Source organism: Vidua chalybeata, chromosome 14, assembly GCF_026979565.1.
Source record: "Vidua chalybeata isolate OUT-0048 chromosome 14, bVidCha1 merged haplotype, whole genome shotgun sequence".
Taxonomy (NCBI): domain Eukaryota; kingdom Metazoa; phylum Chordata; class Aves; order Passeriformes; family Viduidae; genus Vidua; species Vidua chalybeata.
Window position 1 is genome coordinate 4188667 of NC_071543.1, and position 15872 is coordinate 4204538.

The window sequence follows — 15872 nt, forward strand, 5'->3', positions numbered from 1 at the left end:
CTGTCCTTACGTGCAGGTGACAAGGACCTGAACCTCCTTGTCCCTTGGCTCACAGCTCTGAAGTCCATTTGCCCCCTCAGCCGCTGAAGGTTGGGCCAGTCAGAGAATCATGGAATGGGTTGAGTTGGAAGGGAGCTTGAAGATCATCTCATTCCACCCCTGCCATGGCCAGGAACACCTTCCACTTATCTCATGTTGCTCCAGCCTGGAACACTCCCAGGGATCCAGGGGAAGCCACAGCTTCTCTGGGTACCCTGTGCCAGGGCCTGCCCACCGTCAAAGGGAAGAATTCCTTCCCAATATCCCATCCATCCCTGCCCTCTAGCAGCTTAAAGGCATTCTCCTCGTCCTGTTGTTCCACGTCCTTGTGAAGAGTCCGTCTCTCCTCTCACGGTTCACCACCTTCAAAGTGGAGTGTCTTCACTCTTGGGCCCTTCTTACCTGCCTGAGCTGCTCCCCAAGTGTGATCCGAGCCATTCCTGGCGTGTCCCTGCTCCTGCTGGCACTGCTGAGCTGGCAGGGCTGGTGACAGGGGCTTGTTGTTAGCAGCAGGGCCAGCTCAGCACTGACAACAGTGGGGACCAAGAAGGGCATGATGTCATTTTCAGATCCGCTGGGAAGTTTTCAGCAGCCACGTCCGGAAAAAAACCATTTCCCCGTGAAAAAAGGGCACATTTGCTCTGGTTTCAATGAGAAAGAAATAAATAGAAAGCCTGGGAGTGACTGTCCTTAATTGATTAGTCATTTCTGCAGATGATAATTGCACATCAAAAGACTGAGAACCTACTGTACCATGCAAATGTCCTCATGGAGAGCAGCAATCCACAGGGGAAGTGGATACAGGAAATACATCCTTTAGAAGCTTCCCAGGAGGATTTGGAATTCCACATCAGGAAAACAGTTTTGTTCTAGATGTGCCTTGAAGAAATATCCGGAACCTCAGGCGCATCCGAGGAGCAGAACACGGAGAGGAAGGAGGCCAGGGAACACCCTGGTGAGGGGGTCTCCAGCCAGGGGAAAACATTCCCATTTTAGACACCAGTGGAGAGCTTTGCAGTGCTCTGCAGCTGCTGGTCCAGGGGCTGGGACTCGGCAGGACCCCAGGATGCCCCTCAGCCCCGCGGTTCGGAGCACCAGCAGCTGCCGAGGCCAAAGTGAGGTGGCAGAGGAAGGAGCCTGCCAGTGACCGGGCTAAAGTGAGAAGATGGACCTGTCATCCCTGCTGGGTGCTGGGCAGCATCCGCAGTTTAGGATTCTTGGCCATTTTGTGCACACCTGGTGTGTGCAGGGGTGCCCAGGTTGTTCCTGAGCCCGGCTGCCAGCCCAGCCCTGCTCCAGGCCCATGGGAGGATCCTGTGCTCCCCCCACGTCCCCAGCGAGCTGCCAGCCCCTGTCTGGCAAAGGAGGCTTGTGAGCATGACTCAGTCAGCCTCCAAAAGCAGCAGCGAAAAACAAGAATCTGCTGTGAGCTGCATCTTGATTTTTAAGCCAATCTCGTGATGTTTTGCAGGGCCAGAGTGTGGCTCTGTGATACCCGGGCAGTGCTGAAACCCCACAGGCATTTTGGGTTTTTCGAGGGTGCAAATTGTCCTTTTTGTACACACTGGGGTCCTGGAGACCCTCCTTTCTGCAGGGAGCAAATCCCCCACTTCCCCAGGGCTGCAATCACAGCACAGGTCACCCTTCTGAGGGGGTCATTTCTTGTGGGGGATATTCCAAAGGCTCCTGGCTGCCCTTGGAGCTGCCCCCTCAACCTTGTGATGCATCCAGGGATTCCTAAACCTCACTAAGCAGCTCTGAACAGTGATGGGGCAACATAAGAATGGCCTCTTGTCTCTGCCCAGAGTGGCCTTGGCTTTGTGAGGCCAGAGGTGTGAGAGGAGAGATGCCCTCAGCCCTACCCAGAGCACGACCACAGCTGGGCAGGAAAAGGTTTCTGATGGTTGAAAAGCCATTGTGTAAATCCCTCCAGCCTGAACTCCTGTCCCCTGTTCCCTACAGCTGAGGATGACAGCAGGGAACTGGACTGGACCCTCTGCCCAGTCCCACCCAGCTCTGCACACCCAGGTTCCTACAGGCATCACCTTCAGCACGAGTCAAAACCCACCCGTGTTTAATTAATCCTCCATCTCCTCATTAGCATCACTGAGGAAGCAGCACTGAGGATGCTCAGGGAGGCTGAATTCCCTGCTGACCCAGGGAACATCCACGAGGCAGGCTCGGATCCACTCCCCTCGGTGTCTGCAGCGCAGGGGGACGGCAGGAGCTCCTTCCTTCTTTGTAGTCAGCGCAGAGAAATCAGCACTTTCAGGGCATGAGTCATCTGACCTATTTAGCCATCTTAGGAAGAGATGAATGACTCCTTCTGAGGGCTTCTCTCTCCCTCCTGTCTAGACAGCCAAGCTCTGACTGCAAACACCTTCCCTGGCTCTCCTGAGCCTGCCAGGCACCTTCCCAGGATGCGAGGGATGCTCCACCAGGCACGGGGCTGGATCACACCTGGGCGCCCTCAGGGGGATCTGAGCTTGGCCTGACTTCGCTTGCTCCAGGCAAGGGAAGATTTCAACACCAGGAAGGTGGAAATGCACTTCTGGAGCACATGGTCTGTCTGTGAGAAGGGTTTCATGGAGCTGAGCTCCCTTGGGCTGTGCTGGTCCTGGGACAGGACAGAACAGGACATTTCAGCTCTGAACAACCTCTGTCAGCCAAGAACAGCCAGGGTTTTACTCCAGGCTAAACCCTCTGGGTGGCTCAGAGCCCCAGTTCACATGGGGTAGGTGCCATGGGGTGTTTGAGCCTGAGGAGTCTCTCCTTGTCCTCACATGGATGCAAAATAGAAAATGACTGTGCAGTTCAAAGAATCACCCTAACCTTAAGAAAAACCCAATTTTTGCAGGTTTTTTGTCATTCCTGGGACCATTATGACTTCCTTCACACAGAAGGAAAATGTTCAAGTGAGCAATGAACATCTGTTTCAGATTACCATGGTCTGTAGGTCACTGTCTCACGTTGCAGTTCAGCTCCTGAACCTTCCTCCCACAGGAGAGAGACCCAGAGATGCCAGGAGATTTGGTGGCATGAGGACAGGGAAGCCTTGGGAAGGTGGCACTGCAGGCACCAATAGGGCTCTAACACAGTTAACAGAAAGCTGCACATCTGGGAATGAAAGTGCTTGGCTCTGTCCAAAGGAGAGGGACTTTGGCACTGAAAGGAGCCAACGGGTGACAAATGGCCCGGAGCCATCTTTTGTTTGAAAAGCAGGGGAAGAGTGAGTCACAGCAGGGATTGGACTCACATCTGTGCTCCAGAGCCCTCAGGCAGATCCTGGATGCTGGGGATGAGGCATTGGAACCGATTTTGGAAAGCAAGCTCCGATACCAGCAACGCCACAGACAATGAGAAACAGGGAACCAGCCTGGGAAAAGGGTTTATGGTGACAGATGTGGAGAGTGCATGGCTTTAATTCAGCACAGGGGTCAGGAAGACTCTTCAGCACAAGTCTGGCCTAGGGAAACCCTCCTAGGAAAGGAAGGACTCTTGCAGAGAGAGGAAACAGGTTCAGCCCAAGTCGAGGGCCAGCAAATGAAAGAGGAATAAGGGGGGTGCCACCAACCATGGGATTGATCAGCCACCAGATCTGTGTGCAAGGAGCTCATGCTCTGGAGGTGCTGGGAGAAAGCTCCACCAGCTGTGTGAGAGAAGAGCTCTCAGTGAGCAGAGAGCCCTTCAGGATGAGGATGTCTGCACTCTGGATGGGCAGGGCTTTGGGACCCAGCTCTGGGATGGGCACAGGGAGAAGAGGCACCAGCCTGGCCCAGGTGTGGCCTGAATTCCTCCTGGTTTGGGCTAAACCCACGTCCAAGGTGCCTTCAGCAGCTGCTGGGGAAGGAGCCAGGTGGCAGCTGCAGCTCCTCCTGCAGAAGACACTCACAGTCCTGTGGCATCATCCCCTCTCCTCAGGCAGTGGGAGAGGCTTTGGGAGCACGTTGGGATTTCTGTGGGGTGACTGAAAGCCCCCAAGCACTCAGGAATTTCTTACCTAAGTCTCCCCATCTTTGCTCCTGCCCTTTGCCACCTGGGCCAGCCCTTCCTCAGGGATCTGGGGCAGCTGCAGCAGGGAAACCCATGCTGAATTATGGAGGTTTGAGCATCAGAAGACTCCCAGGGGAGACCTCACGGAGGCCAGGATAATCCCCCCAGTTCTCAGTCCCTGCCCAGCCATCTGGCACCCCAGGCAAAGCCTGAGCCATGCCCCGGCCACCATAGAGACAAGAACAAGACCACGTTCAAAATTAATATATATTTTTATTGAATAGTTGCTCTAAGTGGGCTTGTGAAGCCACCCATAGAATCACTTCTTTCGCCTCAGCAGTGGTTCTGAAACAGTTATCAGCTTTGCAAGAGAAGAAAACCAAACAGAAAAGGGTGCAGTAAAATAAATAGTTTTTTTTCTTATTATCTTTAAAATAATTTTTTCAAATAAATACTTTGGTTTTAAATTTTTTCCACTTTAAAGGTACAAGAGTATTGTCAAAAAAACAGCCATCAGGTTATAAACATATATTATACCTTAAAGAAAGGAACTGGAATGGAGGGAGCTGGGGAGGGATCTTTACAGGCTGTACAGAAGGGCTTTGTACCCAGAAACTTGGGATGGGAGCCTTGGGATCCTGGGCCTGTCATGTGGAGCCCAGGGGGATTTTCCAAGGAGAGCTTTGTGCTGAGGACACCAGGGGAGGAGGAGGATGAGGAGCTGCTGCCAGGAGAGCATCCCAATGGAAAGGGGGAAAAGGGCAAGGTGAGGATGGGCCAGGCTTGGGACTTGTGGTGACCTTGGCACAGAGATGTGGGACCTCCTCTCCCAGGCCCAGCTCTGGGGTGGGATTGGTCCTTTTCATGATGAAGCCCTTTGGGCACAGCAGGACAGGGACCCTCACACCCTCACACATTCCCACTGCCCTGGAGGGCTGTGACCCCTTCCCATCCATCCAAAACCCCCATGCCTGCAGTGCTCCTCCGAGGAACCCCAGGATCATGCCCTCAGGAGATACTTCTGCAACATCACCCCAAGCAGGAGAACAGATCCCAGCTCCACTCCCAGTGTGACTCCGGGAGGGTTGGCAAGAGATTCCGGTGCACACAGGGAAATACCCAAAGCCAACTGAGCCCAAGATGTCCCAGCTCAGGGTGGTTTGGGCCACCTGGATCAGTGAGCATCTCGTGGGCTCCACGGGTTCCTTGGAGGAGCCAAGCCTGAACTGGATCCTGTTAAAGACCAAGAGTGAGTTTTGGGGTGGGGGTCAGCCCTTATCACATCCCTATCAAAAGCATTTGACCTCCCAGTGTCTGAGCACTCCCAGCTTTCTCCAGCCTCTGAACAGCCCAGGAACAGGAGTGCTGGAAACAGGAGTTTAGGGCACAGTGGGCTCCTTCCCTGTGCCATTCCCACAGCAGCTCCCCTCAAACCCAGCTTATCCCTCTCTACCACACTGCAGAGCCATTCCTAATCTCTGATTCCAGGCTTTGGCATCTTTTGGTCAATGGTTTGTCCTCCCTCCATCATTGCTCACCCCTGGGGATGGGCAGGAGTGAACTCAGTGGGATTTTATGGGAATCTGTGAGTCACAAAGAGCTTCCCCCTGCTCTTTGAGGCACTGATGTTTCTCAAGGATGAGTGGACAGCAGCCCAAGGACCTCTTTGGCCCTTCCACCAGGAGTGGTGGGGGTGGGATGGGAGGGACACTCCAGCCTGGTCCCCACAGCCCCTCCCCATCAGTGCTGAGACTGATTTGCCAATGGGGAAAAAGGGGAGTGGGACCAAGGGAAGCCCTGGAAGAAGCAAAAAACATCAGAGGTTCTTGCATGGATGGAACTTCGGGTTCCTGGGTAGGAAAAGGAGGCTCTGGATGGGGAGCAGAGCAGGGGGAGCTCAGGTCCTGCTCAGCAGCTCCTGCTTCCTGCTCCTTTGGCACCTGAATCTCTTTCTTTGCTCCAGTCTGCCCCCAGCCCTGCATGTTCCGTGGCAAAGGGAAGACGACAGCCCAGGAATGCTCCCTCACAATGCAGATCCATCCCCGTGGGAGAGCAGAGGGCTCCACATGTGACGCTCCCAGAAGAAAACCAAAAAAGACACATCAGGACAGAGAGAAAGCCCAACTGCCAGGACAGGCAGCTGCAGACAAACACCCCGAGCAGATGGGATCTGACTCACAGAGGGTGGGGCAGGAAAGGGGCTCCCAACCCCAGCCAGAACTGGGGCCCTCTCTGCAGGCAAACCAAACAGCCTGGCAGCCGATCTGGGGATGGGGCAGGATGGATCTAGTCAGAAGAGGTTGGGAAAAGCTCAGGAAAAGAATCTGAGGCTGCCTACAGCCTTCCCCACCACGGATGAGCTCGGTGAACCTGAGCTTTGGGTGCTTCTCCTTGGAGAGCTTTTGGTGCTTCCCAACCTCTCCTGCCTGTTGAGAGCAAGGAGGGCGAATGTGCTGAGGACCCCCAGCTGGAGTGGGCAGCAGGAATTCCAGGTGAAGCCATCTGCCCCCATGAGCAGGGCAGAGACAAACAGGCTGAACTCCTCGAGCCCCCACAGGTCCTGGACGTGGCTTTCATGTCTGCCCTCGGTGAAAACAAAGCCCTGCTCTGGTCCCATGGCCTCGGTGCCAGCTGGGGCTCTTGTCCTCTCCATTTCCTAGAATCATGGAATCATTCCTTCTGGAAAAACCCTCTAAGACCACTGAGTCCAAACATTAACCCAGCACTGCTGAGCCACCACTAAACCATGTCCACAGCTTTGAAATCCCTCCCCTTCTACATGTCCAGTATTTCATGAAACGTATCCCCCAGATTTGTCATTTCGTGGAGAGGAGACATTCCAGAGCCCTGGCCGTGCTCCTCAGCCCTCACCAGGCTGTGACACCATTCCCTGGTAGGAAGGGAGCTCCTGCACTGACCCAGAAAAGCCCATGAGGTGGAGGCTCCTGGCAGTCCTGGCCTCCCCCCAGTTCCTGAAGGTAACTGTGCTGCTGCTGCCGTGCCAAGCAGAGCTGGCTCTGGGGAGCTGAGCCATGGGCAGCCTTCTCCTCATCCCCCAGCTCCAGCACCTGGGGGAGGTCACCCCGCGCTCGCATGACTTGGGAGGCCGTGAAAATGATGAAGCTTCACATGTTGAGTCATTCCACCATCAGGAGAGGAAGCAATGAATTGCAAAGATACAGAGGTGGTAACTAAATTTACAAGTGGGATCCGTTTAAAATGGAGGAGGAAAAAAAAAAATCAAAGTAGAGCAAGTTGGAAAATTCTGTTCATTAGTTTTCTTTAAAAAGTTTCAATGAACTGTTTCTCATTCTCATTCAAGGGAGACAGTTCCTCCAACCCACAGGGAAAAAGGGACCTTTTCTCCCTAAAAATGCTCTCCGGTTTTTATGAAGAAGGAGTTTAATCAGCACCAATAGAAGAGTGAACTGAGCCTTCCAAAGGAAGGAGACTTTGGGAGGAAGTGTCTCCCCACAACATCACTTGGAAGTAGGGAGCCAAGCAATCATTGGCATAAGGTAAGGATAAATGTCTTTGCAATGCATTTTATATTTGCTGCCACAGGAATGATCTTAGAGGGGTTCACACACCTACAGGGCATCCTCTGAGAAGGTCATGGCCTTAAAATCCAAATGATTCCAGAGTCCAGGATGGCCTCAGGGATGGACCATGCACAGATGGGGCTCTGCCCTTTCCTAGTGCCGGGAGATCCCTCTGCATCCCAGACCCTCATCCTGAGATACCCAGAGATCCTTCCACATCCCCTCTTGGACTCTGGGTGAAGTCAGAGAGAGGATTTCACTCATGTCCATAACATTCTCCAGGACAAACAATCCCATCCCAGGGGGATGCGATTCATCCCCCCTTGCCCATAGAGCCTGGAGTTCAATGTTTGGGTGCCATTTGAGTCAGGGGAGCAGGGCACAGACAGCACAGGATTTAATGAATAATGCTTCCAAGCAGGATGAATCACTCCCTGGAACCACTTTTCCCCACAACAGAGGGAGCTTGGATCCACCACAATTTTTAGAAAGTGAATGGATGGAAAGAGGAGTCCCACAATGAGATTCCACTTCTGCCTCACCTCTCAGCCAGCACTGAATCCCACCCTCCCTGCAGAGCAGACCCCCAGACAATCCGTACACCTTCATTTCCCCCACTCCCAACAACCTGGGAACAAAGGGTCTGGGATTAGCAATAAACTGACTGGGAAATCATCTTTTCCAGCCTGTGCAAGTGTACCAGGAAGCCAAACCTTGTACCTGGCACCGTTCACAGCAGTATTGTGAATATTATTAGTAATAGACCTACCCATCTTAACGTTATATTTATATCTACAAAAATAGATCCACAGAACTCTACAGAAAGAGGCAGCTGGGAGGAGGCGACGGATGGGCTGTGGGAGCTGGGTCTTGGAGAAGCCAAGGGATGTGTTACATATATTCCTCCAGGAGCACCATTCTCTCCTCTCGTGCTCACACACCTGGGAAAGGGGCATGGGCAGGCAGAGCCGAGCTCCAGGATGCCATCCCGGCTCCAAACTCATCATCATCATCATCATCATCACCATCATCATCATCATCATCACCACCATCATCAAATGATGCCAGAGGGGTCACAACCCACTAGCACTACATGGACATGGGGCTGAGCCCAGGACCACCAGGAGTCCCCCAGCCACAGCAACCAGCTGGGGTTATTATCCTCCCAGCAAGAAACGCAGGGCCCTGACCCGGATTGCAGCGTCTGTCTGCTCTGCAGATGGCCCGGCCCCAGGGCTGGCTCCAGGGCTGGCTTCAGCCCCATTCCCGGCTGCCAGTGAGTGGCAGAACTCCCTCGGCAAGGACTCAAGGAAACTTGGCAGGGAGGGAAGGTCGGGGTCCCCAGCTTCGACACTCCCTCCTGATCTCCATGTCTTCCAGCCCAAGGCAAAGTGACAGAAGCCCCCGCTGGGGAGTCCCAGGAGTGGTGGCTATTCACAGTTGGCTTTGCCATATTTTTTTAAAGTGAGTTCAGTGCTGGTGGAAGGTACCAGATCGGGGTTTGAGCACGGAGCTGGTGCCTGTGGCATCTGCTGGGTGGTGAGATGGAGCCAGGCGGCAGCTCCCACCTCAGGCAGCCCTCCAAGGCCTGGAGAAATGAATGGCAATTTCCAAGCAGCTTCTTGTTCTCAGCCAAATCCCAGAGGAACCTTTCCCTTGCTGCAGTTGGGCAGGAGAGAGTGGGCTGGGCTGCCTCCGATAGCTCCTTCCCCTGCCAGAAGGTTTCTAAAGCTTCCCACACCTTCTCTTCCTCTTTGAGATAGAAAAACACGGTGCCACCTCATTTTGGAGCTTGTTCGCTTCTCCAAGCGGCTTCCAAGCCTGGAAGGAAGCCACTGCCACTGGTGAGACCCCTTGGCACCCCAGCCCCTTGGGGAAAGGGACCAGTGGCCACCTGAGGGGAGAAAGGCCACCCATGGAAAGTGCAGGAGAGGGAGAAAGAGTGAGAGGAGGGGTCTGGCTCCTGAGGGGCTCTGGCACAGGGACACACTGACCTGTCTCCTCCCCCACAGATAAGGACCACACTGTGGGGCAGCTCCTAAAACTATGGAGAGCAGAGCCCCGAGGGGCCTCAGATACCCTTGCCATGGGGGCAGAGCCCCAAGGACCCTCTGGGTCACCTTTCCCCATTGGACACTGCCAGGGAGGGCACCCTCAGCTTGCTGTACCTCTCCTGCCCTTCTCCTGCATGTGCAAAAACACTGGTATCCCCCAGCTCAGTGCCAGCTTCCCTGGCCACCCAGCCAGGGCATCCCAAAGCCTGGGGACCCCTCAGGTCACCCATCTCAATCCTGGAAGGTGATGGTGGGGAGGGGAGGACACTGCAAAGCAGAGGGAGCCGAGGGAGGAGGGGGATGGAGGAGAGAAGAGGAGGAGGAGGGGGAGGAAGAGGAACAAAGCCCGCTTCTCCTCCTCGGGAGGGTCATACCGGCTTGTCCAGCGTTTTGGGGAAGGGCGTGCCGCTGGCCGAGGAGATCTTTCTGCAGACCGTGTTGGTGTGGCTCTGGCAGCGGCAGCCGGGGCGTTTCAGGCCGTCATAACCCCGCTGGCAAAGTTTGAGGCACCCCAGGGTGGGAAAGTAGCAGCAGAGGCAGGGCAAGAGGAGGGACAGGACGCTCATGGCAGCCCAGCGGGCGCAGCAGGAGCCCGGCCCGCAGGAGCAGGGGTCGTCGGCGCAGGTGTCCTCGTCGTCGGTGGAGCAGTGGTAGAAGAGCCCCTTGACGCAGCAGAGGCAGGTCCCGTAGTCGAGGAGGCTCTCGGCGGAGCAGAGGCAGCGCTGGTTGCAGAGCCAGCAGGAGGGCAGGCTGCGGGCGGCCGTGCAGCGGGGGCAGCGGCAGCGCCCGCACGCCTCGCACAGCAGCAGGTGCCCATGCGCCGGCAGCTGCTCCGCGCCCTTCCGCGGGGACTCCTCCGCCTTCAGCTCACCCCCGCGGGGCTGCGTCCGCACCAGCGAGTGCCCGGAGTGCGACGGCGTCAGGCTGCTCAGCAGACGCTGCTCGGAGGACGTGGTGCTCTGCGACACCGAGCTGGCCGTGCTCGAGTGGCTCAGGTGCGGCTGCAGAGGTGGCATCTGGTGCTGCTGGCTGTGGCTGCGGTGCAGGTCCTGGAAGGTGGAAGAGGCCAGGCGGTCCCGGGACCACTCCTGCTTGTGCGGAGGCTGCAACAGGGAGGGGTTGGAGTGGGCTTGCTGGAAGCACACCGCCGGTCTCTCCACGTAGTTGTTGCTGGCACGGATGGAGCGTATTTGGTCGATGGACAGGACCTGCTGGAAGTCCTCAGCAGGGGGGTCCATGGTCTCGTCACAGCTGAGTTCAGCCACGCTGGAAGAGAGCTGCATTTCCAAGAGCCAGGAGACCCTGCGGCATCAGGGCACATCTAAAAATCCTAAAGGATTGGGCAGGAAGAGAGAAAATATCCCTGTTATGTCCATCCAAATCATTGAATCACAGACTGCTTTGGGATGCAAGGGACCTTAAAGCTTGTTTCATTCCAGCCCCCTGCCATGGGCAGGGACACCTTCCACTAGAGCAAAGCAGGACACAAAGGCTGGCTGGAGAACTCCAAATGAAAGGATTTCCAGCAATCAGACCCGGAGTAGTTTTGGACCTGGGAACACTTAGGCTGGACACATCCCAAGGGAAGGGCTGTCAGATCTGTCCCTCGACCCCGGCGGGCACAGCCTCTCTCAGTGCTTTTGAGCCTCTCGTGTCCTTCCAGAGGATTTCCCACCCCTCACCAGCACCTTCTTCCCCTTCCCCAGGGACACATGCTGGCCCTCTCTGGAGGAGGGGAAACGGGAAGCAGTGACTGATCCAGAGGCATGACAGAGCTGGGAACGACGGCTCCCTCAGAGCAGGGGCTCTCTCTGCTTTGGATGTTCCCAGCACACCCTGAGCAGCCTCATGCTCCCATTCCCTGCACACACTGGGAGCACTGGGATGGGGAACCTGAACATAGATTCTCTAACTCTAGGCAGCAGCAGTGACAGATCAGAATCATGGAATCACTGAAGTCGGTAAAGCCCTCTAAGATCAGCAACTCCAACCATCAACCCAGCAGCAGCACCACCACCACCACGTTCACCACCGAACCATGTCCTCAAGACCCACATCCACACTTTTTTTAACACTTCCAGGGATGAAATTGCAACTAACGAGCTCTACGTTTGGCCAAGGAGAGGACTATCCCACAGACTCCAAGTCCAGGTAGACTGCAGCATCCCACTACCCCATCCCCAGCCCAGGAGCCAATTTGCCCCCATCAGGAGCATTGGGAAGGACAGGTTTCCCTTCAAACCTGGCACAGACATGAGGGAAGGCAGACTTGGCACAGGCAAGCCCTGTCGTGCCCCTCACACCACCCTGCTGTGCCCTTTGCCGTTGTTTTCAGGACGTGGCCCTTCCTGGGTGGCAGTGCTGGCAGCAGAGCCTGCTGTGCCCAGGAACATCAGCACCAGTGAGGGCCATGGGACGGGGCAGGGAGGACTTCATGTGCCACCACTGCCCTTCCTGGCAAGCTTGACCCCATGGCAGCAGCTCCATCTCCAACCCTCATCTCCAAACCTTACCAGGGAGAACCCTCGGCGGGGCTGGGAGAGGAGAGGAGAGGGAGCAGCGGGCACAGGAGCCACGGGACAGCTCCTGGCCCCGGGAAGGAGAGAGACACAAAGCTCCTGCTCCAGACACCTGCACACGGAGCTTCCCAGGAGTGCCCAGAGGACGGACATCACTCACTGCATGCCAGAGCCCAGCCACGAGCTTCCCCCCACCACTTCCAGCCCAGATCTCCACGTGGGATACGTGCTTCCTGTGCACAGCCAGCTTCCCCGGGACAGAGAAGGCAGATCACAGGAGTGATCCCTCCATGCCACGGATATTGTCGCCGTGCCCGCGCCCACAGGAAGATGCCAGTCCAGGAGGAAGCTCCCTCCAGCATTGCCCAAGCCCGGCAGAACGGGGCAGCCGCCGCTTTCAAGTAGGTGAAGGAGCCACAGGTAGAATCTGCTCATGCAGCAGAGAGAGACAGAGGGAAGATTGATTTTCATTAGCTAGGCTGACCTTGAGGAGCAGGGAAAAGCAAAGGCAACTTACTTTGACTGTTCAAGCAAGATCTCGTCTCTCCCATCCCCCTCTCTGGAAAGAAAAGGCAACTAATCTGCTCAGATTTGGGGTTTTCCCTCCTCCATGCAATTTCCCATGTGGGAAGACGCAGACAGTGAGGAGTCGCTCATCCAGGACACCCACAGGTGATTTGGGGATCCTTTTCTTTCACAGTAGTACCAAGGGGAATTAGGAGGGCACAGCTGACCCAGGGAAGGTTTGTGAGATAGGAACAGGCCAGAGGCAAAGCTCTCATGGCTGTCATCTGCTGCCACCAAGCTCCTCACCTGGGAGGGTCTGACTAAAGCACAGGCTGAGGACGTGAAGCCCCTGCACCCCCCTGAAGAGGGAGGGCCCATCTCAGCCTGCAGCTGGGACTGTGCAGAGGGGAGAAGGGAGCAGCCTCGGTGCACTCCCACATCCCTCATGACCCAGATCCTGTCGGGATGGGATCATTCAGGGAATGATGCTGGTTCCACCTGGGATCAGCTGCTCACACTTGGGTGTGAGCCCACTCACCTGGGCTCAGTACTTGCTCATTCAGAATTGGACAGTGAGATGACCCCTGTGAGGGTCCTGGGGGGCTCAAACCATGGAGAGCACCAAAGGGAGAGATTCTACAAAGGGTCCTGCAGCCACAGAGCCAATGGGGCTGGCAGATAAAGGGCAGCCAAAGGGTTGGCCCAACACAGGCAACCCAAATCCTCTGAAAACCTGGAGCTCAAGAGGCATGAGGAGACCCCTGAGCCAGGCTGGGGTGGGAGGGACAACGTGAGGAGGAACCAAGCCTGGGGGACTCAGCCAGAAAGGAGCTGGCCATCGGCTGTGCCAGACACTCCAGATCTGGGGCAGGGCTGAGACACAGCATCTTGAGAAAGACAGATCTTGGGAGACCCCCCAGCGCTGGACCGGGGCCCAAATGCCCCCAGAGCCGTGATTCCAAGGTGCAGGGACCAGACAAGGAGCTAGACTCACTGGCTGGGGGGATGTAAATGTCCCTGTGGGAACCAAGGGGAGCTGAAGAGAACATCTTCAGCTGTGGGTCCTGCAGAGGGACTGAATGACCAGAGCTGGGACCCCGCTTCCTCCTCCTCCCACACCCCGGAATAGCCCAGTGCCCCCCAGTCCCTCCCAGCCCTCCCTGGTCCAGCCTGATTCCAGGGCTGCAATCAGTCCATATCCCAGCCCCACTGAGCTGAGCATCCCCGGCGCTCTGCTGCACCTCTCCCTGCCTACCTGCCCGCCTGGGGGGCCTGGGGCAGCGTCCCCTCAGCCTCCTCTTCCTCCTCCTCCTCCTCACACCCTGCCTGCCAGGCGGGCATGCCAGCCCCGAAAACCGGGCCAGCTTTATGGCCACCACCAGCCTCAAACATATAAAAAAGTTAGTGTGATAATGGGCCAGAGGAGGGATCGTAAAAGCAAATGATTTACAGGCTGGAGGTGGCTGCGAGCCGGGGGCAAGCGGCTCAGGGCACCGGGTGGGAGAAAAAGGACCCCCTCGCCTTGTCTGGGTGCTGCGGCGTGCAGCGGGGTGCTGGGGGGAGGCTGAGCCCCCGGACCCACTCAGAGCGTAGCCCACGCGGGGCTCGCACCCGGCGCGGTCCCGCAGCCCCTCTACGCACACGCAGCCCCCGTGTCCCCGGGATTCCCGGCCACCGCCGCGCCCGCAGCCCGCTCGTGTGCGAGACAACTCACAGGACAACCCACGCGTGACTCGGACCCTCACGCGGCCCCAGCCCCACCGCGCGCACCCCATGCGTGTGCAGGACCCCAGCCCCCACCGCACGGAACCGCAGCTTCTTCGCACAGCCCGTGCGCATCCAGGGATCCGCGTCCCTTCAGGAACGGCCCACGAGTTGCCAGGACCCCCGCCCGCTCGGCCCACGAGTGTCCCCCCGCCGCGTTCCGCCGCCGTCCCGCAGCCCACGCGTGTCCGCGCCGGGCGGACTCACCCCGCAGCCGCCGCCGGTCCATCCGCCCGCGGAGCCCGAGCGCGGCGGGGGCAGCCCCGGGGCGGGCAGCGGGGCAACCTCGGCCCCGCAGCCGAGCCCCGCGCCGCGGGCAGCGGGAGCGGCGGGGGGGCCCCGCGCTCGGTGGGAACGGGAGGCTGGGCGGAGGGAGGAGGAGGAGGAGGAGGAGGGATGGAGGGAGGAGGGAGGGACCTGGCGCTGCCCGGGAGCATCGCGCTCCCCCTCGCTCTGCGCTGCCTTCCCGGAGCTCTTAACGCTTTACCCAAGTGGCGTCATCCCGCTGAAATGGACTCGGCCCATTAGCGGCTCCGCAGAGCCCCGCAGCGCTCCCCAGGCGCCGCTGCCGCCTAGCCCCGCCGCGGGATGCTCAGCCGCTATTTAAACGTTTCCGTCTGCCCCGGGCTCCGTGTCCCTGCCTGCGCTCCGGGGATGGCCCTCCCGCACCCCGGGCTAGTGTTCCCCCTGCGCCCACCGGGACACCCCCCCGGCAGCGTCACGGGGTGGGTCGGGGTCAGCGTGACACTGTGGGCAGATCCTGTCGGGTTGGGCCGCAAAGGGACCGGCAACGACTCAGGATCCATCACCTTCGGTTTGATCCATAAATCGCCGTGAAACGGGCTCAGTCACCTCATAGAATCATGGAAAAGGTGAGAAAAGACCTCTAAGGTCATCGAGTCCAACCTTCTCCCAACTCACCTCTTCGCAGGAGGCACACGGCAAGCCCAGGTGCCATCCAGCTCCAACACTTCCCGAAAGTCCAAACCCACACCTGAATTAGCCCCTGCAAAGACACACTTGGCAGTGAGTCTGGAAAGCAGCTTTTCCATACTGTGACCCACAGAACCAGCCCACACACACCCCACTCTCCCAGGTCCAAGCAGGACCTGGATCTTCTCTTCCAGAGGTTTTCCCAAGTCTCTGCATGCTCTGCCCTTCCTGCTTTCCTGCCTGGGGCTCAGGAGCACCAGGGGTCCCTTTCAGCCCCATTTATAGTAAAGTAGACCTGGCTTGACAGTCCCACAGACACAAGGCCACCCTGATGACACTGGAGATCACTTGTGGACCCCAGCAAAGCTCCCCCCCCGCCCCCCATTCCCCTCGACACTTCTAGGGTGGTCACCCATTCTTTCTGGGAGTGTTCACCAGGTGAGCAAAGCAATAGCCCCAGCTCGGGGAGGGCTCAGAATCTGTCTAAGACATGTCAAGATGAAACCATCGAGCTCTCAGTC

The 15872-nt window shown here is 57.2% G+C and overlaps 1 protein-coding gene across 1 annotated transcript; it reads right to left on the reverse strand.

The window, feature by feature from the left end:
• Nucleotides 1-4285: 4285 nt before the first annotated feature.
• SPRY3 (sprouty RTK signaling antagonist 3) lies at nt 4286-14689 on the reverse strand. The gene is made up of 2 exons (XM_053956082.1): nt 14626-14689; nt 4286-10958 (listed from the first exon to the last, which is right to left on the reverse strand). The coding sequence occupies exon 2, from the start codon at nt 10909-10911 to the stop codon at nt 9997-9999; it is 915 nt and encodes a 304-aa protein (XP_053812057.1). The 5' UTR covers nt 10912-10958; nt 14626-14689; the 3' UTR covers nt 4286-9996.
• Nucleotides 14690-15872: the final 1183 nt, after the last annotated feature.